The sequence below is a fragment of the Athalia rosae genome, chromosome 4 (assembly GCF_917208135.1).
Source record: "Athalia rosae chromosome 4, iyAthRosa1.1, whole genome shotgun sequence".
NCBI classification, from domain to species: Eukaryota; Metazoa; Arthropoda; class Insecta; order Hymenoptera; family Athaliidae; genus Athalia; species Athalia rosae.
The window spans coordinates 2,535,284-2,560,872 of record NC_064029.1 but is presented as its reverse complement, the minus strand read 5'-3'; the positions used below and the strand labels follow the sequence as shown (position 1 = coordinate 2,560,872).

General features: G+C 38.4%; 3 protein-coding genes across 19 annotated transcripts; 1 reads left to right on the top strand and 2 right to left on the bottom strand.

Annotated features, from left to right (window-relative positions):
* Positions 1 to 145: 145 nt before the first annotated feature.
* Positions 146 to 10,207, bottom strand: LOC105690272 (clavesin-2-like). Of its 12 annotated transcripts, XM_012407923.3 has the most exons (9): positions 10,067 to 10,207; positions 9,751 to 9,958; positions 9,515 to 9,656; positions 9,147 to 9,219; positions 3,928 to 4,129; positions 3,172 to 3,376; positions 2,863 to 2,986; positions 2,519 to 2,731; positions 146 to 1,838 (listed from the first exon to the last, which is right to left on the bottom strand). In XM_012407923.3, the coding sequence occupies exons 5-9, from the start codon at positions 4,091 to 4,093 to the stop codon at positions 984 to 986; spliced, it is 1,563 nt and encodes a 520-aa protein (XP_012263346.2). In that variant the 5' UTR covers positions 4,094 to 4,129; positions 9,147 to 9,219; positions 9,515 to 9,656; positions 9,751 to 9,958; positions 10,067 to 10,207; the 3' UTR covers positions 146 to 983. The 12 variants fall into 12 exon arrangements, with proteins under 12 accessions (XP_012263346.2, XP_012263347.2, XP_048510885.1 ...); XM_012407924.3 differs by lacking the exons at positions 9,147 to 9,219; positions 9,515 to 9,656; XM_048654928.1 differs by lacking the exons at positions 9,147 to 9,219; positions 9,515 to 9,656; positions 9,751 to 9,958 and having other exon boundaries at positions 10,067 to 10,205.
* An 852-nt stretch (positions 10,208 to 11,059) lies between these two features.
* On the top strand, positions 11,060 to 19,325 carry LOC105690273 (androgen-induced gene 1 protein-like). 4 transcript variants are annotated; one of them, XM_012407935.3, is made up of 6 exons: positions 11,060 to 11,192; positions 11,664 to 11,819; positions 17,487 to 17,624; positions 17,893 to 18,110; positions 18,295 to 18,446; positions 18,729 to 19,325. In XM_012407935.3, exons 1-6 carry the CDS (start codon positions 11,178 to 11,180, stop codon positions 18,779 to 18,781), a joined length of 732 nt encoding a protein of 243 aa, XP_012263358.2. In that variant the 5' UTR covers positions 11,060 to 11,177; the 3' UTR covers positions 18,782 to 19,325. The 4 variants fall into 4 exon arrangements, with proteins under 4 accessions (XP_012263358.2, XP_048510889.1, XP_012263353.2 ...); XM_048654932.1 differs by lacking the exon at positions 11,060 to 11,192 and adding an exon at positions 15,997 to 16,223 and having other exon boundaries at positions 11,688 to 11,819; XM_012407930.3 differs by lacking the exons at positions 11,060 to 11,192; positions 11,664 to 11,819 and adding exons at positions 13,841 to 14,221; positions 15,997 to 16,223.
* On the bottom strand, positions 18,808 to 25,583 carry LOC105690271 (protein smoothened). 3 transcript variants are annotated; one of them, XM_012407919.3, is made up of 8 exons: positions 25,077 to 25,583; positions 24,546 to 24,869; positions 23,722 to 24,162; positions 23,461 to 23,633; positions 22,435 to 22,775; positions 22,041 to 22,242; positions 21,783 to 21,953; positions 18,808 to 21,651 (listed from the first exon to the last, which is right to left on the bottom strand). In XM_012407919.3, the coding sequence occupies exons 2-8, from the start codon at positions 24,867 to 24,869 to the stop codon at positions 20,355 to 20,357; spliced, it is 2,949 nt and encodes a 982-aa protein (XP_012263342.2). In that variant the 5' UTR covers positions 25,077 to 25,583; the 3' UTR covers positions 18,808 to 20,354. The 3 variants fall into 3 exon arrangements, with proteins under 3 accessions (XP_012263342.2, XP_012263343.2, XP_012263345.2); XM_012407920.3 differs by lacking the exon at positions 25,077 to 25,583 and having other exon boundaries at positions 24,425 to 24,685; XM_012407922.3 differs by lacking the exon at positions 25,077 to 25,583 and having other exon boundaries at positions 24,434 to 24,685.
* Positions 25,584 to 25,589: the final 6 nt, after the last annotated feature.

The window sequence follows — 25,589 nt, the reverse complement described above, 5'->3', positions numbered from 1 at the left end:
GTATTATGCTTGAGGGAGCCACCGAACAGTTTGAATTTTCAAAAGAGCGCATTTTGAAAATTAACTTTTCGAAATATAATAGCACGACAGACAAGGGGATTTAATTCGTGAACAAGTCGTTGTGACGAAACCAATGAACCCTCCATAACTCTAATGTGTAAAATATATTCTTCTCACAAAAATACATTGTTAATATACTTATAACTATTCAAGTTCCACGCGTCAAAATACCACGGTAATAATCAGATCCAGTCGAGCGTATCTTTATAAAAAAAATTGACAAAGTACTTCTATGCCAATGTTAGGTATGAACCAATTACGTAGTTATTTTGTTCTCTTACAAATAAAATTCTAATTTCCTAACTAACGTTTAACCGTGCGCAATGGTAGAAAAAATCGCATCGCATTTGGCGACACGATTCAATTATGATAAGTATAATAGCCGTCAAAGATTAATCATAAAATGTATCACCAGGAGCGATTCTAGAATTTAAATTTCTTACATCAATTCAAGGGGTGATTATATAATAAATAGAAATAAATAATACAAAGTTCTCAAGTCAGCCAGCCGGGATTCGAATGCAAAACTAAAGCCGTCAGGGATAACGTAAGATGAAAGACAGACGTCTTTAAATTGTTTGAAAAACCGATGCTCGAGCGATAATTTAATTTGGATACCGCGTCCGAACGCGTTGTAAAAACACACAGCCTTCTTCAATCGTGAATTTTATCAAAATCAATATATAAAATTTAACCATGACGCCAATTCTTAAAACTTGAAGACCGAAGGCACAAGAATGTCGAAACCGGAAGTAGGCACGGTAAACAATATAAAATAGTAATAGCTTTCAGGACTTTGGGGTCAAGCAAGAACACCTGGCTCCTTACTGAGTGGTTCCGACATCCTGTGTTCGGTCGTCCCCATGTTAAAATGTTTCAAAAAGAAACAGAGTTACCTTCGATGTCGTCGTTGATCTATCCAGTTACGTAACAAGGCTTAGCTCCTCGGAAGGAGCTGCGCTCTTGCCACCATCACGAATGATAACTTTTTCTACCTGAAGGTCAATATCGAATGAACTATCCTTGCTACTCTCACTGTCTGGTCGACTAGGGATCATCTCGAACTCATTGCTATTGGTTTCGGAGTGTAACTCCAGAGCCTCGATGTCGTCGGGAAGGCCGTCGGGATCACTGCGAATATTTTTTTCTTCCGCCAACTTATTCTGGTATTCTCGAAATTTCTGTACCTCGATATCAACACTGGATAATGGGCGGGATCCTTGCTCGTTGACCTCTCCGTAGCCTCGGGGCTCCTCGTTCTGCGTAGATTCAATTTCGAGAATTTTATTTTCATCATCACCATTTAATAGCCGTTCTCGATCATAATCGCTACTGTTTTTTATGTCACTGGATGCGATTGAGTTTGTTTTCGACCGAATATTGGGTGTAATTTTCTCCTCACTTCCCGGACGCTCGTGCAACTGCGCTTGAACTTGGTGAAAACAATCTTTGGTCGATTCCGCGCGGTTGTTCCGTCCCGTTTTATTGTCCGTCTTGGCTGTGGCCGAAATTTCCGTGAACTCGATTGTTGCGCTTGGTTTGGGTTCAACTTTACCATTTTTCGATTGCATCATTGCCACCAAGTCCCTCGCCCGTAAATCTCTCTCTTTTTGGGCAACGGCCGCTGCAATTTCTGCTTCTTTCATTGCGGAATGGATGACCGGCTCTGCCCAAAGACCCGGATTAAACGCAGGCCCAGTTCCACCAAGCTCAGCAGGTAAAATGTCCGTTGGAAGGTGCTCGTGGAGCGTTGTCAGATTATTCCCGTGCAAATAAATCTGCAATGGTTGCAAATAAAACATCAGGTACAGGTCCCATGTCACGATTATTAAAATTTGATGGCGAGTCGTTTCACCACCAGATAAAAGGTAATCCTCTTGGTAAACCTCTTACTCGTTGATCCGATCGGTCGGTCAGAGGTTCACGAAGAGTATTAATTTTGCTAAGTGGTCGGAACGGTAATAGGGAATCATTATTAGTGAGTAATCGATCACGGTGATCATCTGGTCTTTGCCTGAGTATGAAACACAAGAAATTTTTCATTCTCATTTTACGAACTTTTGCTGATTTGCATAACTAGTTGTTGTATTTATTGCAAAACTACGGTATTATATCGCACGGGGTACAACGAACGCCTTGTGAGATTAAATTAGACGTATTGACCGTTGGAAGATCTTTTTCCAGAACCGCTGACATTGCACAGATAAGCATTTTTCTCTGTGCTGGGCCGGCGTCAGAAATCAATGAGGTTGATCTGGTCAATTGCAAAATTGCGTACAAAAAGTAATCGCGAATAATTTCAAAGAACAAACTTTTATCCAGTATACGAGACCGCAAGAGAAAATTCCTCACAGATTGTTGCTCCACAGTACCGGTTTTTTCTTTGGAAATCATTTTTACGAAGGAAAAAAAGAAAAATCAACACACGCCATTTAACGTAATATTCGATACAACTTGCCTTATTTCTAGTTTTCTCATCGAGGAAGGGCTTGATAACTGCCAAGGTTGCTTGGACGCAGAGTGGCGAGGATAGAAAGTGAATGGCTTTGAATCGTGCTGGAAATCTTCCCCGAAGAGCGGATATCAGATTGCGTAGTGCGGTGGCACCTAGAGCTCCACCCTGACGAAGAGAAAATCCAGCCCAGTCGACGACTGCCACGAACCCGCTATGCTGAATAACAAAAATTGATTACGTCTCGTCGAATTCGTATTGCGAGGCATTCGTATTGTCCGCTCATGTTAAGGCCATCCGAATCCTGCGAGCGTTGAAGAAGAGATACTAAAACGGCGTCCTCGACTAACCTGATTCCGAGGATCCTGTATGAGAATTTCAAGGACGAGAAAGAGAGCTCGTTGCACCGCGAGAGCCGGGACAGCAATTGGATCCCATTGAGAAGCGAGAATAACCAGCACACATCTACCTTTCCTTTAATCATACAAGGACGTTGTTGGAGTATTGTTATCATTGTCACCACATAATGTTACTTTGTCACGGTATACAGCGATAAGGATATTCGACGGGAACGGAGTACCTGAAATGTGGCCTTTTCTTACCCAGATAATCCTGAGCCGCTACAGGTGAACGAGCTCATGTTTGATTAGGATATTTACCTGTCTCGCGCCGGAAGAACTCCAGGTATACCAGCGCGAAGTGCACGTTGTAAAGCTGGGTCCCGGGCTGTTAAATTTCCAAAAATATCCTGCCGAAGTGCCACCTGATTTTGGTACGCAACTATCAACGCGGCAGCTTGTTCCGTCCGGTACTTCCGAGCGAACAAAAATCTGGTCACATATTCGTCCGTGCATTGCTTCAAATCTGCGAATAAAAATAGACCTTCGTATCTTGGGATGCGATTTGGAAAACGCAAAAAAAAACAAATAGACAAAGAAAAACAAGTCGGCGGTGTTCAAAAGTGAATCGATGGAGATAAGAAATACTATATCCAGGTACAAAGCAGATGCCCATTATCTATTCAGCTTATCATTATTTCTCGTGTATAATAAAACCGCCTGCCGGTTAGTCGAGTCTCAGGAGAGAGAAACAACCTCTGCTAATTTGTTCGATAAACTTGTATGATTTATTAATCCTGTATAATTATACTATTTCTGCATCGTTTACACAGAAAATGATGTTGAGGAGTCTACGACTCAACTGCAGAAGGATGATGTACAAGGTGTCAACACACTTTGTAGTTCTAATGGATGTGTCACAAATCCTTTCCCATATCTGACGTAATTCGAACAAAATCCAACGTTACATAAAATTAGAGAAGAAAACGAAGAAAGAAATATACCGCAATTACCAGTAGTGCGGTAAAAGAAAGTTTCAATTCCATGTTCGTTGTAACGAATGAATTTCATTCTTACCGACATTTGGCATGTCCGTCAAAATGGCCCTGACGGTCTTCACGGCCAATTTCTTATCCCTCGGATCGATCCGGTTTTCATCCTGATAAAGACTGCGGGCCAAAGCGAGTCCGGAATGCCCCCGGGTCGTTGGGTTCCACATGTACTCGCAATACTCGGCCGACATATCGGTAGTTTTCGAGCGTCAGTTGTTGATTCAGATCTGTAAACAGAAATAGCAAATCACTCTCCATTTTTACGAACTTTCATCAATAATATTCACATGAAATTCCTACTGTCGATTTCTTTAGTTTTTCCTTTTTCTTTTTATGCCACAGCGCAACGTACGTGCATCGCACGATTAATGACTTGTAAGATATTGGTTTAGGGAACGGGGACTGACTATTCAGACATTTTGTATCTATCGCGAGATTATCCTACTTACAAAGATTTGATTCGGGCCTATAAGTCGGGGCTCGTACGGAGATAAGGTCGAACACGAAGAACGAAATGATCAAAACTCATTTGCCCGCAAAAACAATCGTATATAACCGCAGCTGGATCTACACCACGAAAATTTCATCAAATTCACGTTCGATAAATGTAAAAAAAAAAAACAATAATTAAAAAAATCATTAAAAACCCAACACTTATTTCTCACTCAATAAAATATTAGTATCTGTATAACTTTATAACATTTGTCGTAGAAATATATAAATTTTTCGGCTGCAATATTCATAGTAAAAAAAAAAAAAAAAAAAAGGGTATATTATACGCACTGCAGTGTACGTATTGCGATATGATTCCGCGCTCCGAAAGTGACGATTAAAAACGATTGCGTTGGTGTAACTCGGTCAAGTTATAACAGAACCGTCCGGTGCGAGTGTGGAAACTGAACTACTTGAATAAAATACTGCTGTAGCTGTTAACCACCGAGAAGTAGAATATAATTTTCGCTGACGATTATAAAACATTATGCGTGTATGACTATGTACAATATCCATGGGATATGAATACCTCTCTTAATTTTATATAACCGTTGTAATCACGGATCACGCGTGCATTTGAAATGGGGTCTACAAACAAGAGTACAAGGTATGCAACAATGCCATCGCGTTGTATTATAAGAACCGATATTACGCGACGACTGCCAAAAGAAACCGGATAACCGCTGGACGAGTATGATCGTATAATTTAATCAATCGATTGAAAATATGATAATACGTCAAACGATATTATATTGTACATGAAAGTGCAGCATCGGCTGGATCGAAACATTGGGCAATTTATAACTGGAGTACAGTGTTAATTTGCTTGCGCGTAGTGCAGTGAGTGGAAAAAGGTTTCGCAATACTTTTTTATGCATACATATGTATAATACGGACTATGGCGGTATCTTTACAACCGCATCATCTAATCGGTTCACATTTGTAACTTACGTTGAAATATCTGCACAACGAACCTCGCAATAAAGGTATGGCACAGGTGTACCTATCTATGTATAAAATTCAACGAACAAAAATCTAACTTAGCAAGATTTCTAAAAATAAAAAAAAAATTAAAAAGAACTTTCATTATAAAGAAAATTTCACTTTTCTTTCACAATGGGGATTCCAATTGTTGTTACTGTTGTTTTTGTGATAATAATAATTGATGTAATTCTAATATTTTCTTCAAATATACACAATTGAATGTGAATTAAAAATTAACGGTGCCAACGGAGCAAAAGATGTGAGGTGAGAAGTAAAAAAAAAAAAGTAAATTACACAGCACTGAAATAATTTGAAATTATACCAACAGAGAAAGATGTGTGTATCCTGAAACAGTGGATTATTTTCTGATAATATCTCACTACATTTCAACGTAAATAATTTCAAGCAAAATTTACACTTTGTCTTTGAGCGCATACGTCGATATAATCACTGCATGGGTGTAGATGCGCAAAGTAGGTAGGTGTAAAAATAATTTCCGTGAATAAGATATGTCAATTTTTACAGGCCATTAAACACATACCTATACATCTACGATTCAATAGCAATTGAACTTGTAATCTATAACGATATAAAGTTTTTCCATCGACTGGCGTATGAAGCCAGGTCGAATTTTTTGTTTTTTCTCTTCTTTCTTCTACTCCTTTTTTTTCTATACTGATACGCCAGCTCTATATCGCAACCTAGACGAGCCTTGCAGCTGATACTATCGTTATCAATCTTAAACAAACTTCTCGCACATGCGGCCACATTTCAACGTATAGGCTTTGTGTACTTTATCGAAAGCCCGTTGGACTGCTTTTTTAATAGGGTTATCGTCAGATTTCACACGTTAACGCGTCGAAAAATCGATCTAAAAGGAAAATCAAGAATCAAAAAAGGAGCCCTAATTTTTACGTATAGAAAAACTTATCCTGCATACGTGTAATCCTTTTTTTCCCCCGTCAGTCCTACAGAATTCTCAAAAACCACATTATAGAATTTTAATTAATAAATTCTGCTATAGCATTCAATTGAGATGAACCGTTGCATTTAAACTTGAGAAGTTGTAAAAAAAAAAAAAACTGGCAGGAATGCAGGACTTATCGCACATTTCTCGGGTTCGGATACAGGTGATCCGTGGATGATTCATTTTTGGTGAATTATGATAAAAACTTCATAACATTCAACGAAATTACAAGCGAATTATTTTACGAACCTAGCGTACATACCAGAACGTATTTTCTGTATTCTAATTGTTTCAACAAATCGACAGACGCCAGTCAGGGGGAATAATGTAATTACGGATGGGTAAACAATATATCAGCCATAAGTAAATCGTCTGCTGTATAAATTTCACAGTTATCGATAATTTGTGGATCGAACGAAATTTATAAATTAGGTGAGAATTTATGGAGTTTAATTACAGACACCGAAAAGCTGCTTCTATACAACATCAATGTCATCGATGAAATCTATTATACGTGGAGTAAATTTGATTTGCATCAGTAATTAGAAAACAGCACAAAAAAAAAATAAAAGATACAGTCCGCTCAAAGCCTACAGAATTTCTATAATTGTACAAAGAACGATCGTTTTTTTTCGTGATGCAACTCTCGAATCAATGGGCAAAATCTAATGAAAAAAATGCTGGTATCATACCACAGCTGATTATACAACGCGATCGATGTTCCCGATGTACGAGTATCCTTGAAATCTGATCACTCTAATCTCTCAATATTTGGGATCGGAATAGTTATTGTACATACGATAACGAAAGAGATATGTGGTGACGATAGCGGAATGGATCTCGCGAAATTAACATATTTTTTTTACAAATACATATCTATTTACCTATGACGTATTTATATATCCATAACTTAACAACTGCGGGTTCTTATCCGCAGATGTATTTTCCGTACAACGTACGTTAATACGCGGTAAAACGAACACGTATGCAGTTTCTTTTGTCACTTGATTCGTGAGCGTTCGTAATTTGCGATGCGGTTTAAAAACGAAAAGAAGTATCGATAGCTCTCAAAAAACTTTTGGTGAATCGAAGGTTCGGCAGCGCAATCGCACTTCGTCTTCAAGGTTTCTTAACTTCAACGCAGTTCGTAGCAATTCGGATCCATGTATGTGCTCCGTTGAAATTACGTGTATTTAGCAAATGCTGGAAGCGCCTCCGAGAAATCGAGATGATCGCATACACAGGCTCTTTAAAATATTTACCTCTCGACAGAAACTACTGGGCACGACTGTTGCGTTTAGCGGTTGCAGGTGGGGTACGAATATATGTATATTTCTCCTCGATATCCAAACTTTGAACGAGCGTAAAATACGGTCAACGCGAAGATTGACCACCACCGAATAATATCGGCGCCGTCGCGGTTCAACTTAAAAACGAGGCAAGATACCGCGACGAGACGATGGTCGGTCGGTCAACTGGATACAACTGGGAGAGAAAAGGAACGACGGCGTTACGACAAAGGGGAAAAGAGGGAGGGAGCCAGAGGAAGCAGAATGGTGGATTGTAGTTATATACCTGTATCCACGTTCTACCTTCAGGAACCATAAAATAAAAGAGGGACGACCGAAGAGGGAAGGGAGAGGAGGAATAGAAGGCGTACCGATCATGAGTCATACTAGGTAACTGCACGATGCCCAAAGAGCGATTTGCACTAAGCATGACGTTTTCTATTTCGCCTTTTTTTTTTTGTTTTCCACCGCGCTAACAATGAGTAATTTTTCTTCGAGTCTCTTCAGACTCAACAGTATTCTTATACCTGCTTCGCAACTGAGTATTATTGCGCCTACTGCAAATTTGTCATCATTTGCAGCTGTGCGACCAATACCAAAATATCGAAGATTACACGTTACCGTTACAATGGAGAGTAGGTATATCGAATCCGTTCGCGTGTTATTACAATTTTTATTTTTAGCCATTATCTGTTGCGGTTTATTAATCCATCGCTGTTATACGCACATACGTGGCTACTTAGGATTTTTAGAATCCCATTCTGTGCACTTTGTTTTCCACAATGTCAATGAGATTTGATTCGATAGAGCAGTTGCGCGGATTGCGGTACATAGTCACCGAGAAAATTGTCGTTCCACCTCAAATACATGACGCACGGACAACTTGTTGAACAATTGTTGAGTACATGGATGGAAACGAATAGAAAGATAAAACGAATTGTTACATTCCGTAATCGTGGATTTCACGAATTTTTCAATTTTCCTCGTAAGTCAGCGATCAACGTATAAATTACATTTGCCATAAACCGCGGATGCGGGTGGACGGGAAAAATTACGAAGTCGTGCAAGGATAGCGTAACGAGTGATGATAATTATGGTCATCACTTCCTATTGCTAGAATTCACGTTACGTACGTCGCGGATAAATTTTTTTACGATACATTACACTGCCGACAAAAAATCGTTCGTTGTCAAAGGTACGCGCGTAATTATGAAAAATTGATAAAAATTTGATACCGTGAGGGTTTCTCGTTGTTTTTTCTCTCTCAGAGATGGTCGAAAATTACGGATAGACACGCTTCGACGGAATTGCGAATATTACCTATGTGTTTCAAACTTGCACTCACCGCGACACTTATCCCCGCGAAGCTGTCACACTGTCGGACACTGACTATAGACGCGCCGTAATAGGAATTCATGAGACCGCCATATTGTAACGTCACATTCGCTAAGACTTGACTATAATACAAAAAATGAGATCGTCACGAGCACTGACAACGTGATATGGGCTCACCTCTCGCGCCGACTAAAACTCCCGTGTATCTTTGGTTGCCGATTGACTGGGGCACTGAGCGGTACACACCTCACTGCAATTTATTAACACCTTATCAGGACTATCCGTGATAAATAAAGTTCAAGAAACTGAATAGCGTGTTCCAATTATACTACAATTACTGCACTCACGTTCATCGGGTTATCCGTTATTGTCTAACGTGCTATTACTTTTTGTGTTAAACCGTTCGTTATTCGATAAAGACTAATCGCTGAACTTGAGTGCATACGGAAAAAATTAGATCATTAAATCTGAGTAGATCGATTAAGGTATCTACCGAGCGGTAATAGTTCGCGATAACAGTTGCGAACAAGATTTTAGCAACGAACCGAGTAAAGTTCACAAATTTATCCCCTGTAGGTCGTTGGGATATTTCATCGTGATGAACTGCAGGTCGTATTATCATCCCAGTTACGGTGTGGCTTTGGGAAAGGGAACGCCGCTCTATTCTAATTTTTGGAAAATTCTCATCTGTAGTAAAAAAAAAAATTTCACGTTTATAAAAGTCGAACTGAGAAATCGCTTGTGGATACAAAATTGGTCTTGGAATGACCGACACCAGTACCTCGAAGGGTTAATGCAAAAGGTGATCGATTTTCTACGCGAAAGCCACGTGCCAGAGCTAAGACCCATTACGCGTATTATGGCGTATGCGCGTTACGGTTGCTCGCAATATCGTCAAGCCCACAAAACTCAATCGGACGTTGACACGTCGATGAAACCCCTCGTATTGGATGAAGTTAAAAAAATTGGGTATTATAATTTCCATCGATCTGAAAAAAACAAGAACGTTCAACTGCGGTAACTTTATATTGCCGGTAAAAATCGAAGAACAGAAAAAAGTAAGGAATTAAGTTAGAAAAAAAGTAGAGGTGGGATACCTGTAATCGTGAGAATGCATCGAATTACTCGGCCATGCTTCTGACTGAGCATAAATTAATATCGAGTTCAAGTAGAGCGACAAAGTCACGAATATCAATGAATCAGAGCTTCGTCTCCAGTTGGCAGCGTAAGTTGTTTTACATTTTCAATTTGGAATTAAAGTCCTCTTGGATACTCCGCACCAAGCTGCTGCTAGGATGGACGTGTTTACTCGCCTCTCGGTAGAAACGTTAGATGGGAGTCTGTGAAATTGAAAATAATCGTTACAGTGGTGTTGCGACAACGAATCTTTGGAGTATTTTCGAAGAGAGAACGAGCGTGGTAAACGAACCAAAAAGATCAAGGTCGCTTTTCGCAATCATCCAATTAAACTTTCGTCTTTAATCGATAGCAATGTAAAGTCAGTTTTACAATTCAACGAGCCAATCAAAGTCCGAAATATTGGATGTTTATTTTTATTATTCTACAACCTGACTCGTAGATATTATAATCATTCAGTTTAATATCTGGGGTAAACGTGATCAGGCAAGATTACAGAACTTATCTAATAAGTTTGTTCAGCTAGCTCTGTTCGCGAGTAAAAGAGTCATCCGTGTAATTCTATGATTAAGTTCACACCGGTTCACTAGATTGTTTAAACGCCCTGGAAATGGCTTCGGTAATAGAGCGTTTGATGGTGGAGAAAAAAGAAACAGGTTGAACGTAGTAATTTTAACTAGGAAATATTTTCCTACTCACTTTCTTCCAAACTTTTCTCAGGTCATAAAGTCGTCCCCATGAGGTTTACCAATGCAGTCCGTATCGAGCATCGAGTCTTCGATAGCCGGCCGCCTGTATCTTCTGATTAGTTGACCAACGGTCACGATTGTGTTCGCGTCCCTCCATCATCTCTGGGGCAGTTCCAAGGCACTTCGTGAGTTCATGACTGCAAGTGTGTTTAGTCCGTTTGCGTGAGTGTGGCTAGGAGTCAAAGCGCGGTTGGAGTAGGATAACGTGGTGGTAACGCAGGACCGAGAGGACGCTCTTCCAATTGGTATTAGAACTCGTTTTGCTTCGGTGCATCACGGACTGTTCATTGTAAGCTTCGACGAGCAAGTGGAAGACTTCGCTATGTTGGACAGTAAGGTCAGTTCTTTAGATTCTTTATACACAATTTATAATCGTTTGACCGTCATGGGGCGATTTCGTAGAAGCTAAACTATTTTTTTCTCCGTTCCCGCTTTTCATGCACTAAAATTCGAACCAGGATTTGAATGAAATTTGATTGTAGAAAAAAATCGCGGTGTAATGTGAGACAGAAGAGGGGAAGAAAAATGAGAAAGTATAATCGCGAGATAGGCACGCGTTGAATAATACACGTGTGGAGAAAAATAACGAAATGATATGCGTACACGTATTCGATACAGATAAGCCCTTATCAAACGGAATTCGAATATGATAACATGAGGAGAGAAATTTCTCTTAATAACTACGGTTTAATTGTCCGGTATTTTTGGAAGACTAAATAAATACATTCGTCGATAATTGACTATAGATTTTATTTTTATACCGCTGGAAAATTTATGTACTTACTTATAATTCACTTGGATATCGCAGTGGATGCAAACGATCTTCACGCCGGTGCACGCCATATTTTTGGGGACGTACTCATTTACGATTTATTATGCGTGCGTCGAACTCAATCTGCCCCCGAGAGTGCCAAAGCCAGATTTCGACCCCGGTCAATTGAAGTACCTCACCTTTTGGAATTTGGTAAGTTGACGTTATGCAAGCCTTCAAATTATCTTTGAAATTAAGCTAGTCATTTTCGCATTCTGACCCTGGTTAGTATACCGGTGAAAGTATTTGAGTTTTTTGGTAAAAATTCTGTGGACTAATGAATTAAACAAAAATTCTATCGAAAGTCAACAAATCGATGATTAAACACAATGCAAATTTTTCAACACAACCTTCCAAGAGATTTTACAAGGTTAAACAAATATGCTATCCTGGAAAATGGCAACCTTGAATGGCAACGAAAATGTTGCGTGTTTAACAAGAGCGTGTACGATTTGAAATCGGAATATTATAGTCGGTTTGTTCGAATAAAATTCTTCTTTTGATCGTCAGCAAATTATCTAGTAACCGGCAAAATAGCCGCCTTGGCGATATTGCCTACGGCAATTCACGATTGTCTGACTGTAGAAAATTTCCTTCTTCGATAATTGAGCTCTCGAAAATACTTGTACAAGTACATAATTACATTCCGGTTCTTCGATACGACTGTTATCGAAAAAACAATCGCTGTATTTTCGACTTTTGTATGTAATAACTCGCGAGCAGTAGCTGAAGTAAAACGGTCTGATTATCAGGTCGGTCAAGACCTTAATAAATTGACTGGATGAAACAGAAAAAAAAAACCAATAGACGACCTGATGTATAAATTTCATTGTTTTAGTTAATACTGACCCAACCGAATTGATGCTGCGATCGTCGGACTTGCGAGCGAATAATTGATGTACGTTCTTACGTTTTCCATGCCATAATCTGAATTCGACGAGCCCCTTCGAAATTATCACGATAACCGTGACTGTCGCCATCAATAGTCGTTGAAGACCCTCGGGGGCTGCTGGAATAAAAAATCAAAAAGACTGACGGATGAAACTGTGCTTGGGTTATGCGGTGGCTCGTTACATAATTTTTTTACTACAATCCGTGCCTGCAGACAGTTAAATGAGAAAGATAGTCAGAGTTCGAACTCGGGTCAAGTGCAATCTCCAACTTTCTGATGACCGCGTTATGTTATCGCTTACTATATTGGTCTATTACCGCCACATACTTAATTACAATGAATTATTTTAAGTTTGATATTGAACGACACGAGAGCTTCGTCCGCACCGTGGCTCACCTCTGTTTACGATCGTTTAATTACGGCCTCGGGTGTTCCTTTTTAGATGACAAATTAAAAATAACTCGTTCTTATATACCTTGACTTATCACGTAACCCATGCCAGCATGTTTTTTTGTTAGTCTATATTATTCCTCCTTTTGTCATCTCTTCTTATCTGTACACTACTGCACACCGTTGCATGTTATGTATGTGACGACCGCATGCAAGAAACATTATCTCGCCTCACAATTGACTCGTGAATTCGCGTCTAGCATAGATAACGCACGAGACGATCAAATTACGATATTCAAAGGAGTCTTTGAACGTTCGTGGAACATAATCGTACGGCAAGAAATTGAATCAAGCATTGCGATTCGTAGGCGATAATAAATTCGGTACAATTCAGAGAATGTCTAGGAACGGTAGAACAGCACAATTAATTTCTATAAGTGATAAGATTTCAAGGTTTGAGCTGCGGCATGTTATATAGGGTGGGTAATTGGTCAATCAACGAATCGAAGTTTGACCGGTGAAAAAAGACATATCGCCACGTCGACTGCCGCCAAAGTTTTAAATCAATAGTTACAAAGCCAACCGCGGCAAGGCGCTAAGTCTACATAAAAAAAAGGCACAAAAAAATAATAACAATAACAACAGTAATTTACGGGGTGTTCTTTGGATCATCAATAATTATTAGATTCGTTAATAATCCACATTTAATGATAATGAATTAATATACTGCGATGGTTCGGGTACTTCCAATGCAAATCGGTCACCTCCACGAGGTATCTACACGATCGGTAATTTTTGCCGGCTATTTGTATTTCGTCACCTTTTTGCTTTTTTTTTAAAAGACACCTCGTACATTTACCGCATTTTTTCTCGATCCTTAGCGAGCAGACCAGCTAGCTATCTCGGCACTGCGGCGTGGGTCAGTGGAGGATCAACTCGGTGTACGATAGAATAAAACGACGGTTTCACTGAACACTCGCGTGCTTTTTAAGGCATGCAGTTTACAATAATTGTAGTCAATCTAATGCACCGATAGTAAAGGAGTAAATAGTACACGTGCGAGGGGCGCGTTTATCTTTAATTGTGTTAATTGACCGCGCTAGTGTACAGTGTGAACCGTTATCATTGGCAGTATAGTTCAACCTAAGGCCCGCTCGAATCGTTTGCTCTTAGTCTTTTTTTAATCGTCACTAGTTTTTAGTAGCTCGCTGCGGAGCTAAGCCACTGTGCCGACGACTAGATTGCAGATATTTCTAGGTTATACCTAATACAGGTCTAGTAGATTACAACATATCTATAGTAAATATCTCAGCATCCGAAAGACCGTATTTTCAATCAACTCCCATTTACGATGTGCATTATTTTTCTGGAGCAGAAAAATAAAGATATCTCGATGGGAAAAATTCATAGCTCAATTTCGCCAACAGATTCGTGTTCCTGGGGTCAAAATACGTAAGAAAAGTGTCATTAGATCAATTTTAAAAAATAAAAAATTTTGCCCAAAATTTGAAATTTTTCCAAGGGGTACCCCTTGGAATTTTGTCGATTTTGGACCAAAAAATAATATTTTATTGTATATGCTATTTTTATGTATTTTGACCCCAGGAACCCGAATCTGGGAGTCAAAATGATCTATCTACTAAATTGATCGAGTTATCGCCATTTTGTCGGTTTTCGGAGCAGAAAAATAAAGATATCTCGATGGGAAAAAATCGTAGCTCATTTTGGCCAACGGATTCGTGTTTCTGAGCTCAAAATACGTAAGAAAAGTGTCCTACAATCGATTTTAAAAATACTTTATTTTTGGCGCAAAAATCGAAAAATCTTAAGGGGTACCCCTTGGAATTTTTTCGATTTTGGGGTCAAAAATTGATATCTTTTTCATCGAGTTTTATATTCTTATATATTTAGGCCCCAGGAACCCGAATCTGAAAGCCAAATTGATTTATCTATGAAATTGATTGAGATAATCGCTAATTTTCAACTAAAATCTAGGCGCTGTTTCATTCGATCTAGTTTTATATACAACTGTAAACCAAACACGGCATGTAGACTTGCAGGGCGTCTATTTGAATTATTAGTAGTGAATATGTACGACATTTTCTATCAACCTTGAATTATTTTTTAAAGTCTTATTCTTTGACCCGAGACTACCACCGCATACGAAGTACGAGTATTGCTTATTAGGTACTCGAACATTGTAGCGCAAAACCGTTTATTTCTTATTGTTTCAATTTTGTTGCATAACACGTTGGCGGTACACGTATGAATGTTAATTGATTCACTTGAAAATTATAATCAATTGTTGATGATGAAAACGATCTGATTTTACAATAAATTCGACGACCTTAAGTCACATCCTCAGTGATGTAAATTAGGTCTCGTTCTGCCGTGTCGCGATCGCATTTCCTACATGGAAATCTAAAACCGCATTGCAGATCGGAGAATGAAAAGTAGAAAAGATTTAAAAAAAAATAACACACATATCTTCATATTACTGACACGATTAGAGAACACGTACACTTAAGTTCTTCTTCACTCAGAAGCCGCGGCGGTTTAAAGTTACGCGTATCATTTTCAAGCACAGCACGATGATTTTTATTCGTCATTCGTTACTTATTTCTCTTTTTTCATCGTCCACAGAAAAAAATAGCTATCGGTTATCATGATATCAACGTATGGTGTAGTTTTTTTTCTTTTTGTCATAGTTTTTATTGGCTCAGACTAGTCAAAATTCAATAACTCGATTTACATCAATATGTTCAAAGTCAAAAGTATCCTTTTTTTTTAGACCCATACACACGTCATACCCTAGATGAAGATACTCTCGAGACGGTAATTAATTAATTTATTTGTCTGATTATTTGTGCGTTTTTTTTACCGTTGTCTGGTTTACCGTTAATTTGCGATTGCGTTTAGTTTGAATTACGAAATGTTTCGAACGTCTCAGATGCCGAAATTAAGCAGTTGAAAATATCACAACATCCAATATCCAAGGTCGAAACTTAAAGGGAATGGGCTATCAATGTATTATAATAATTCTTGTAGGGTAATAGCCGAAATCAATTGTCAGCTGTGAATAAAAAAAAATGGAGGTCAAGGATGACAAGAGTAAAAAGCTAGACAAGCTGCTGATAGGAATGCACGCTATTGCCTGCGTACAATTCGCCTTCTCCGTATATTATGATTACACTTATATCGTCATCCCACGACGTGTTGCCAAGATGCACAGCGCTTATGGTGGAAAATTCAAATTTCTCACCTTTTGGAATGCGGTTTGTATAAATTCGTTAATCAATCAAACTAATACATATCTTATCGCGATAGATTCTTATTCCGGAAGATTAATTCATTGCCGCTCAGCCTCGCTTGTAAAAAATTATTCCATAAATAATTTCATATCGAAATACTTTCTTGTGCCGACGATTATGCAACTTGCATAATACCACCCATCGGTTTATTTACGATGTACGTACGTAATATGCAATTAATTGATACGCTGCTAATCACGCGCGCTGAACACGACGTGTTGTCCAACAGCTCACTCAACCATGAGATAATGAAAAACTTATGCAAATAATGTGTATGTATGATGCGTTCACAAATCTCAAGTGTACGTGAGCTAAAAGTCGGCTAGAAATTATTCAAAATTCTTCATTATCATTTCTTTTTCAAAAATTCAGTGATCAAGAATGTCGAGCGTTTAGTTTTTCCGGCGAAAAGGGAACGAAAATGTTGAAGATAAAATTACATCTAGTAAAAAACAAAAATGTTATAATCAGTTACGTGCTCGTAACTCTGGGGTTATTATACTCCTTTATATTGTTGATCGAGTGAGAATTGGACAGAAACGGTGCGAAATCAATTAATAATTGCTCAATGAATTTTCCTACAGCTACGTACATGTATACTCCGCGACTAATTATCTCCATACCACGGCTTTGCGGGTAGCGATTTTTTTGTTCCATACGCAACTAATATGTGAAATCATGTCTCAAGTTGGTCACTTACGACAAACTCCATCAAACTTATCAATGCACTAAACCACATACTTATACGTATTAAACAACTTCTGTAATACGCTTGGAAATAATTTATCATATAACGTAGGAAAACGAAAAACTTGAATACTTTACGCCTTTCCCATGATGTCAGAACGTGGATTTCATGAAAATTTTTTTGAATCAGTACGGTGAAACACAAGTTGGTGTTTAAATCATTATTAAAATGTTTCGAAACGGAATGGTATTTCAACAATGATAATTCCACTCGTTGTTACGTTACAGCCATATTGCGGCTCGCGCCAAACTTGATTTGATAAACTCAATGCGGAAGTAATTTTTTCATCAACTACTCATTGCGCCGTCATTTTATGAATGCGGGTGCAGAAATTGGTGATACGGCCACTGTATTATCTATACCTATGAGTATCGCATTTGAATTCTGTTGGGCGATGAAAAGTTTTCGTTATTCTGAGCATCCATTAATTTTGTTTACGATAATCGGCCGTTCTGATTGTCTAGAATTTTATTTTTCAGATACTGCAAGCTGTTTTCTTTTTCGTGTGTCTGGCGAATGACTTCGGTGGAAGCAATGAGTTGAGTCCAACAAAACGACCCTTCCTGCGCCGGTTCAAAGATTTTTTTCACGCCAGCCTCGCATTTCCAGTCGCGATGGTAAGTATACCGATTGTTTAATCGTTAATAAAATTTACCGAGATTTTATTTCGTGCTGCAAAACTTTGCAAAGATTTGAGTTTCTATGGCATTTTTGGCAAAAAATTAAAACGCATGATCGACCAACCGCAAATTTTGAGTAACTTTTCATTCCATCATTGGGTATTCCTTATCTAAAATGAATAAATTTGAAAATGATTTTGTTTTTTGTTCTTCTCTTTTTTAAATACTTACAGACTTGGTTATGCTCAAGCGTTCTTGTTTACAGTTCGTAGGGGTGACATTCTGGGCTTTGATGGCCGTGGATCGTGAGCTGGTACTGCCTCGTGCGGTAGATCCTTATTTTCCTTGGTGGTTAAATCATCTGATGCATACAATGATCGTCGTTTCTACCATCGCCGAGATGTTCACTGCTCCACGTCAATATCCCTCACGTCTAGCCGGTCTTGGAGGTCTCCTTGTTTTTATGGCAATTTATCTGATCTGGTGGGTCTTCATATTGAAAAAAAGATGAATGAATTTTATTTATTTTCAAAACATAGAATCAGAACGCAAAAATGAAAGGAACACTACATACCGTAGGGTTATTAAGTGTCGGCAAAAGCCAAATGCATTCGCAAACCAGCCCGACAATGAGGTAGTAACTTTTTTTTCTCTCTTCTCTCTCTAGGGTGTTGATTATTTACACAAAAGGTGGTATCTGGGTGTACCCAGTGATGGAGGTACTGTCCTGGCCCCTACGGATCTGCTTCTTCCTCGTTCTCTTTCTGTTTGCCGCTGCCCTTTACATATTCGGAGAATACTTCGATCGGCTCATCTGGGGTAACGCTCAAATTGAACACTCCAAATCTTATTGCTAGTCGTATTTATACATATGTATAATGTAGTTAATATTTGTGGGTTGCATTTATTGCACGTATAGTTAATTTTTTGAAACTCTAATCACATTTTTTTAGTGTATGTACTTTTAACTTAAACCGGTAAACTCAATATTGAAACAAGTTTTCAATTATTGAGAATAGTTTTAGCACTAAGTTCTATCGGTCGGAAAAATTGATCTTTCTAGTACCACAGTACTAACAGTTTAATAAACATTTTTTCTAGGACAAACTCGGAAATCTGCAGGTAAGAGTGGCAAGAAAAGGAAATCAAAATGAAGAAGCGTTAGAAAATTCAATGGTTGTTATATGAGTAAATCGTTAAATATTTTTTTATTGTTGATTCATATCATTCAATCACGGGTGATTGTCATTTTCTCCCAACAGTTGCATTTGTTATTTACTGTAAAAACGTCATCATACGTCTGCCATGTGATCTGAAATTCAGCATAAAACTGTCGACGATGATGAGATTGAGCAATAATAATAATAATAGTAATACTAGTAATAATAATAATAACAACCGTGGCAATAAATCTAGGTAGTATAAGGCAGTTGTTACAACAATCTCATGTGTAAGGTAATTTTGAGAAATTTGTAGAGAGATAAAGATTCTTAAATCGACGAGTAAGCTGTAAATAAAGCTTAGATTTTTATTTGTAAGTGCAAGGATATAGTAAATTGGAAATAGCGTTCATTTTCTTACGTACAAAGGAACAAGACCTTGTTGCCTTGAAGCATGTTAATGTTTACTGAAATGTGTTCATTATGAATGTCTACGTTAATTTCTTATGCAATAAAGCTTTAATAGTCTTACGGCTTACCTGTGGTCTTATTACAAATTTTACAAAAACTTTCATTTTTGGATTTTTTCAATCATAACGTTATAATGTATAGTTTGATAAAACTTTATTACACGTATGTACGTAAGTGATAATGGACAGGACGCTGATTACGGTATATCCATAACAAAATGACTTCTTCAAGGCAATATTTATCTAAGTGTCTTTTCCAGCATGACATTACATCTTAACTTCTATTACATGGCACGTTAATACGCCCACAGTTCATATTAAGTTTGAAGGAAAAGACTGATTTGTCGACATTTTTTCGATGGGTTCGAATGTATTACGTTATACATCAGTCTTCACTTAAAATAGCGACGTATTTAAACATATAAACAATAAATTTTCTATTCGTTTTTATGGTGGTACAAAATTATTTCGCCAATTTATTAATTATCGCATAAAATATTCGCTAATTATAAAATACTATCCATAATGTTAAGTAAAATAACTCACGTGAATGCTTGTTCAAGTTGGTGCATCCATATTATGATCGGCCTATGATACTGTATGGTAGATTTGACGTACCCAGTCTTTCAAACATTGCTCAATGCTTCCTCATGGTCATGACTGTATCTAGTAGACACCAGAGATATTGCTCAACAAAACTGAAGAACCTGTCATAACATTTCTTGGATGCCCTTGCATTATTAACTCGCTAACAATGAAAAAGTTTAGATGCTATGTACACTGAATTGTTTTTACACATATAACGTATATCACGAAATACCCATTGTCTGGTGGACCTACTTGTGAATTCCGAGGTTCACACTTCTTAATGAGAGCAAAGGCACTGGTTCAATAATTAAGTTGATTGTCAGCACCCGTATAGCTTTAAACATTTCAAAAAGTCATGTCGTAAAGTTTCAGTCATTTCACAAATTAGTTGAAATTTATGATTTGCTACTTCAGTCTAATGTTGCGAATAATCCAGCTGCGAATTCGATATTCAGCGAGTTGTACACGTAGATCAATATTAATTGAAACTTCTAATTTCTACAAATCATTTATCTAATGTCAGAGGTCTTACGGTTCGTTGTTTTGTTGAGCTGGGGAGAAATTTGGGTCCCTTTAGAACTGCAAGTTCTACTATTGATTATTTCATCGATACTCTGTTTGAGTTCTTCCATCTCTAGGATATCCAAGGGGAGCGATGTTTGTGTAGCTATCTCCCTAGCACTTGTAAGAATACTTGAGTCATCATTTTGACGTTTCATTGACTTGGTTTTTGAATCATCAGACTGAATGAGTCGGGTAAGCTCTGGACAGTATGATGTCAAACTGGATGCCAGATCCCCCATTCCTGGCTTTCTGTACATGTCTTTCAATTCTATTTCTATGTTTTTCACTTTTATTTCCTTGTTTCTCTTACTACCGTCATGGCTGTAACTTTTTGCACTTTTGTTGCTTGTTTTACTTCTACTACGCTCTGGAGGTTCCTCAACGTTCAGCATTTTCGTATCCTCTTCAGCATGACTGTCTTCACTTTCACTGTCCTGCTCTTCTTTGTCAACATTGCCAGCTTCCACATCCACATCTTTACGCAACGCGTTTGGGGGACCTTTTTCTTCACTACTCAAATTCTCATCACTTTCACTGTGCCCTGGGAATAAAAAAGGCAGCAGCATTCCAGCATTTTTACCGTCCAATATTTTTGAATTCAAAATTTGCCCATCTAGACCCGCACTGGCGGATCTTCTCTTCATGTTAGGCATCTGTAAGGATGGAATATTAGGATTCCCTCCAATGGTTAGAGCCGAGAGAATCTGAGCTCCTAATTGACTTTCTTGCGATGTTGTACTGCCTCTGCGAAATAGCGGTCCCACTTTTCCGGATCTTGATTTTCCAAACTCTCGTCTCCTACGTTTTCCTCGTCTGTTACGTGAATTTCCAGGTAAAGTTGACGACGCCACTTTTCTCGTTGTTTTGAGCTCCGCAATTTGAACAGAGATTTGCGAATCTAACGAATTTCTTCGGGATTCTACGGACACACGTCGAACACTGAAACTTATTTCTGAGTCTACAGAATTCCTCCGGTTACTCGATACGGATCCTGTAGTTACTCCGACTAAAGCTCCCCTTCTGGTTACTAGCTTTGGCAATGCAGCTGCCCATGTTGAACTAAAATCTTGAGATGCTACTGAATTTAAATCAAAATTCAATCCAACCGGATCTTCGTGTGTGTTGTGAAAACTAATAGACAATCTTCCGGCGTTGTTGAATGTTTTTCTTTTCGCAAAAGCTTGGGCAATCACTTTGTGCTTCTTCAGTTTGATTGGCTCTTCTGCCTCACAGTTGAAAGTGCTAGAATGAAAAGGAAGATCTTCATGTAAGTAATCCAATCTATCCGTCAGCTTATTCAAAATATTTCTACATTATGAGTGAATCAACCTTCTAGGCTTTTATCAACTAGAATTCAAAAAAAAGCTTTTCACCGTCTGAGAAATCTTGTCCATGTGTCAACCGTTGATCCTGTCCAGACCCAGGAAGACATTAAAACTCCAGCAAAAAATGGTGATAGCAAGTGCAACTGAAGCTTGGCGACACTAGGTCTTGACGTCATTTTACACTCAGATGTATCTGCATATTTCGATGTGATGGAACAGCTGAAAGATCAAGTGGAGCCTTAGAAAAAATGGAACAACTTCGCCAAACGCCGTCTTGAGTACACGTAACATTAATTGCATTCTTACATCATATAGTCTCTAAAGCTTTGTCTCCATTCCCAAGAATGTTGAAATTCATAGATATGACAATAAAAAGTCACGATTACTGCTACAAAAGTGAATATAGAGAACAATCCCATTCTAACAATCGTTTCACGAATTTTAGAGCTGGCCCGCTCAGATATTATTTCCTGACTGCTGATCTTCAGATGAATTAATGTTATCAATCCTGAAATAAAGTGAATTAATGAAGTAGTCAGATATTTTCTCCCGTTATCTTGTCCCTTCATGCATATTACTTGTACACAGTACTCACTCTTCGATCATGAGTAGAAGAGAGCATAAAAATAGAACGTTCATTAGCGTATGATCGTACATAAATTTGAATTATAATGGTACAAAATATTTTTATTCCAAATACCTCTCGATAAGAAATATCCTCCAACCAGCAGCACAGCTAGCACAGGTCCCAACAGAAACCAAGCTCTCACCATGTGATTCGCATATCCAACAAAACATATTCCAGTTACACTATTACCGTCTATTTCTCCCAAAGCCATTATCGTGACTGTCAATACAAGAGGAAGACACCAAGCGATGAGATGAAAATATGCTCCTTTTTTATCAATTCGATCATGAATTTTTCCAAGAGCCTGGAAACTCATGTGCCAGGCATATGTGAGAATGACAAACCAAACCATAGCTGCCATAAGGAAGTAGTAAACCAATACAAATACTACGACACAGGATAAGTTCTCGCCACTGTAATAGAAAACTTAATTTCATCATCAACGATTTCATCCTTTTTAGAATCCAGCCACAAACCGAACTCAAAACATAACACATGGATGTACGACCTCTTGTCGCAACAAACACATTACAGAACAAAATTACAATCAAAGTTATTTCTATTCGAATAAAATTAAACAGTTCTCTAGTCTAGTCACATACAGTTATTGCGCTATTTGTATGGGATGTAATAATGAACGTAGTATGTGCTATGCAATAAATACGGTACTGAATAGATAACTGGCAAAAAATCAAGCTCATCTGGGTAACATAAGAAATTATTCTAAAAAGTGATGACGCGAAATCTTCAAACCTCACATCTAATTTAGGCAGTTATTGGCGTTACAGCAGTTTAAAGTAGGTAAATGGGCAAAAGAGAGTTTACACCTCTGATATAAATACAAATATGTACAACAATCACTTAAGGAATAAGTGCCCATAAATCAAAGTAATTACTGGCGATGCCGTTGCAGCATACTGATATTACAGGAGATTACTTATTCAGCGAGTGTTACTGACTTGTTCAAGGTCGTTTAAAACATTACAATGGAAACATGCGGTCGAATTATTACTCCAATAATTTGCAAAGTACCGTTGAATATTATTCATATTATTGCATAAAAAACAAATATTGAAATCTAGTCCCAATGAAACATACCTTGGTTCACTCATTCTCAACGTCCCATCTTTGCGGCAGACAATAACATCTCTGCTACCAGGGCTGAACTGCGCAAGCCAGCCCACGCAAGAAACCATAAAACAACTGTTGATGTAAAATATCACCAAAGCTGGATATTTGTTGGCACTCCTCCAGTCTATCAAAAATGTTACCTGAAAAGCAAGAACAATATTGGGTCAAGTTGAGTATGTGAGAATGAGACCACAGCATAGAATGGAAATAAGCATAGCGACTACTTGCCACGGTGAATAAGTTGAACACCAGACAAATTCCAGCAGCCCAGGCGACAAAAGAATGAATCTGCCGCTGTTCGTCTGATGTAAAAAGTGGATCATTGCATTGCGTGCCACAGCCCTCGACACCTTCAAATATCGAAAGTGAATTGTCGGTGGGGACAAGTGGCGACAAGCATTTGCCAGATGTGTTGAATTTGAATTCTCTGATATCATTTTTACACATTCTCGGAAATAGTTCTGCATTATCACATTTGATGAAACTTGGCCATATAGTGTGATTGAATAACAAACGGCATGGGCCAGATATCATTTTACACATTTCTTGAGAGGGCAAATCTACAGTGCCATTAATACATTTAGGCATGAAGAGTGAACATAAAAATGGTTGAACCACTGCCCAGCATTTCGGAATGTGCCTTAAACCTTGCAACAAATGCAATCTCTCCTGGAAGTAATAATAGAACACATTAGTACCGCTGCTGGGATGAACATAAGTCAAATGAAATTACACCGCGAACAATTCAATTATTTTGCAACTTGAATTTTGCATAAAATACTGTGAATTATCAAAATTTATAGACAAAAATTTTGCTGAGATTGTTAGTTAAATATTGTTAAAACAAAAGATTGGCTTCAACATTAGAACTAACTTTAGAGATAACGGTATATTTTTCCCAATTAATAGCCCTGAACAGAATAACAATGACCTTTTCTACCTGATGGATTATCAGGTACTGCTGTATCTGCCAGTTCAGGTATAACAGAAATATAATTTTCAATAACAAACGCCCAAAGTGCATGCTTTATCATACTGTGTGCATCAAACACCTGAATGTGCTCCTCAGTGGTTGACTCAGGAATCAGATCTAAGGTGGTAGTAGAATACGGTAACTTCGTGCCCATGCACAATGTCCTGTTGCTGATATCAATGCATTTTGCAGATCTTCTGCAATTTGCGTAATCCGTTGGCAATTCGCCAACAGGATATCTGTCTAACAAAAAACTTTTGTCCTTGTGCCTGTGCCTTGTACTAGTAATGTCCAATTCATTCCATGTCTCATTTCCAATACTAGTATCTGGGGAAAAGCCGTGAGTGGACTCAGATCTCACTTTGAAAATGAACAGCAACAGCAGCAATTTAAACGGGGCCATCTGTACATTAAAAAAAATTATTTTTATCGGATAAATAATTGTAATACCATAGAAAGAAGAGTTTCAGTCCAAGGAATAACAAAGAACATATCTGTTGCTTAATCTGATGTAAACAGATGTCAGACGGAAAAATAAAATCTGAGATTAATGAATACAGTGTCGAGCAATTTGAAATGAAATGCTTATTTGATGTACATAATCAAATACCTTGATCTTGGTTGGGTCTTATTACCAAAAACAGTAATAATTCGCCTTTTTTTTCTATACTTTCTGGGACATCCCTCAAGTTTGCCGTTAAGAATATCTTTGGCTGCTGTTGCGGTGGGCAGCGTCTTTTACTATGAGGTGGCTTCTCGCTCCTCTGGAAGCGTCGTCTTTTCAGACAAAGCGAAGCACTGCACTCCAATAGCATTCTCTATACTCAACGACGCCGGGCGGACCACACGCACGCCGTTGCGTACCCTCCGCCCTCCGACTTCGACGCTACCCTTCGCTACCCTAGGGATCACGACCACCCACGTTGTCGTGGTGCCGGTCATCTACGAATTACTCCCTCCTCTTGCTCATTGGCTCCCGGTTTTCTCCCTCCGCGTTTTTGCTCTTGCTTCCTCGTGACCCCATCGCACGGATACCGGTGACCACCTTTTCCAGCATATCACCAAACTTTTCAAATACTCCACAGGGAGCGCTTCTCTTCCAGCAGACGGCAGCAGAGCAGCA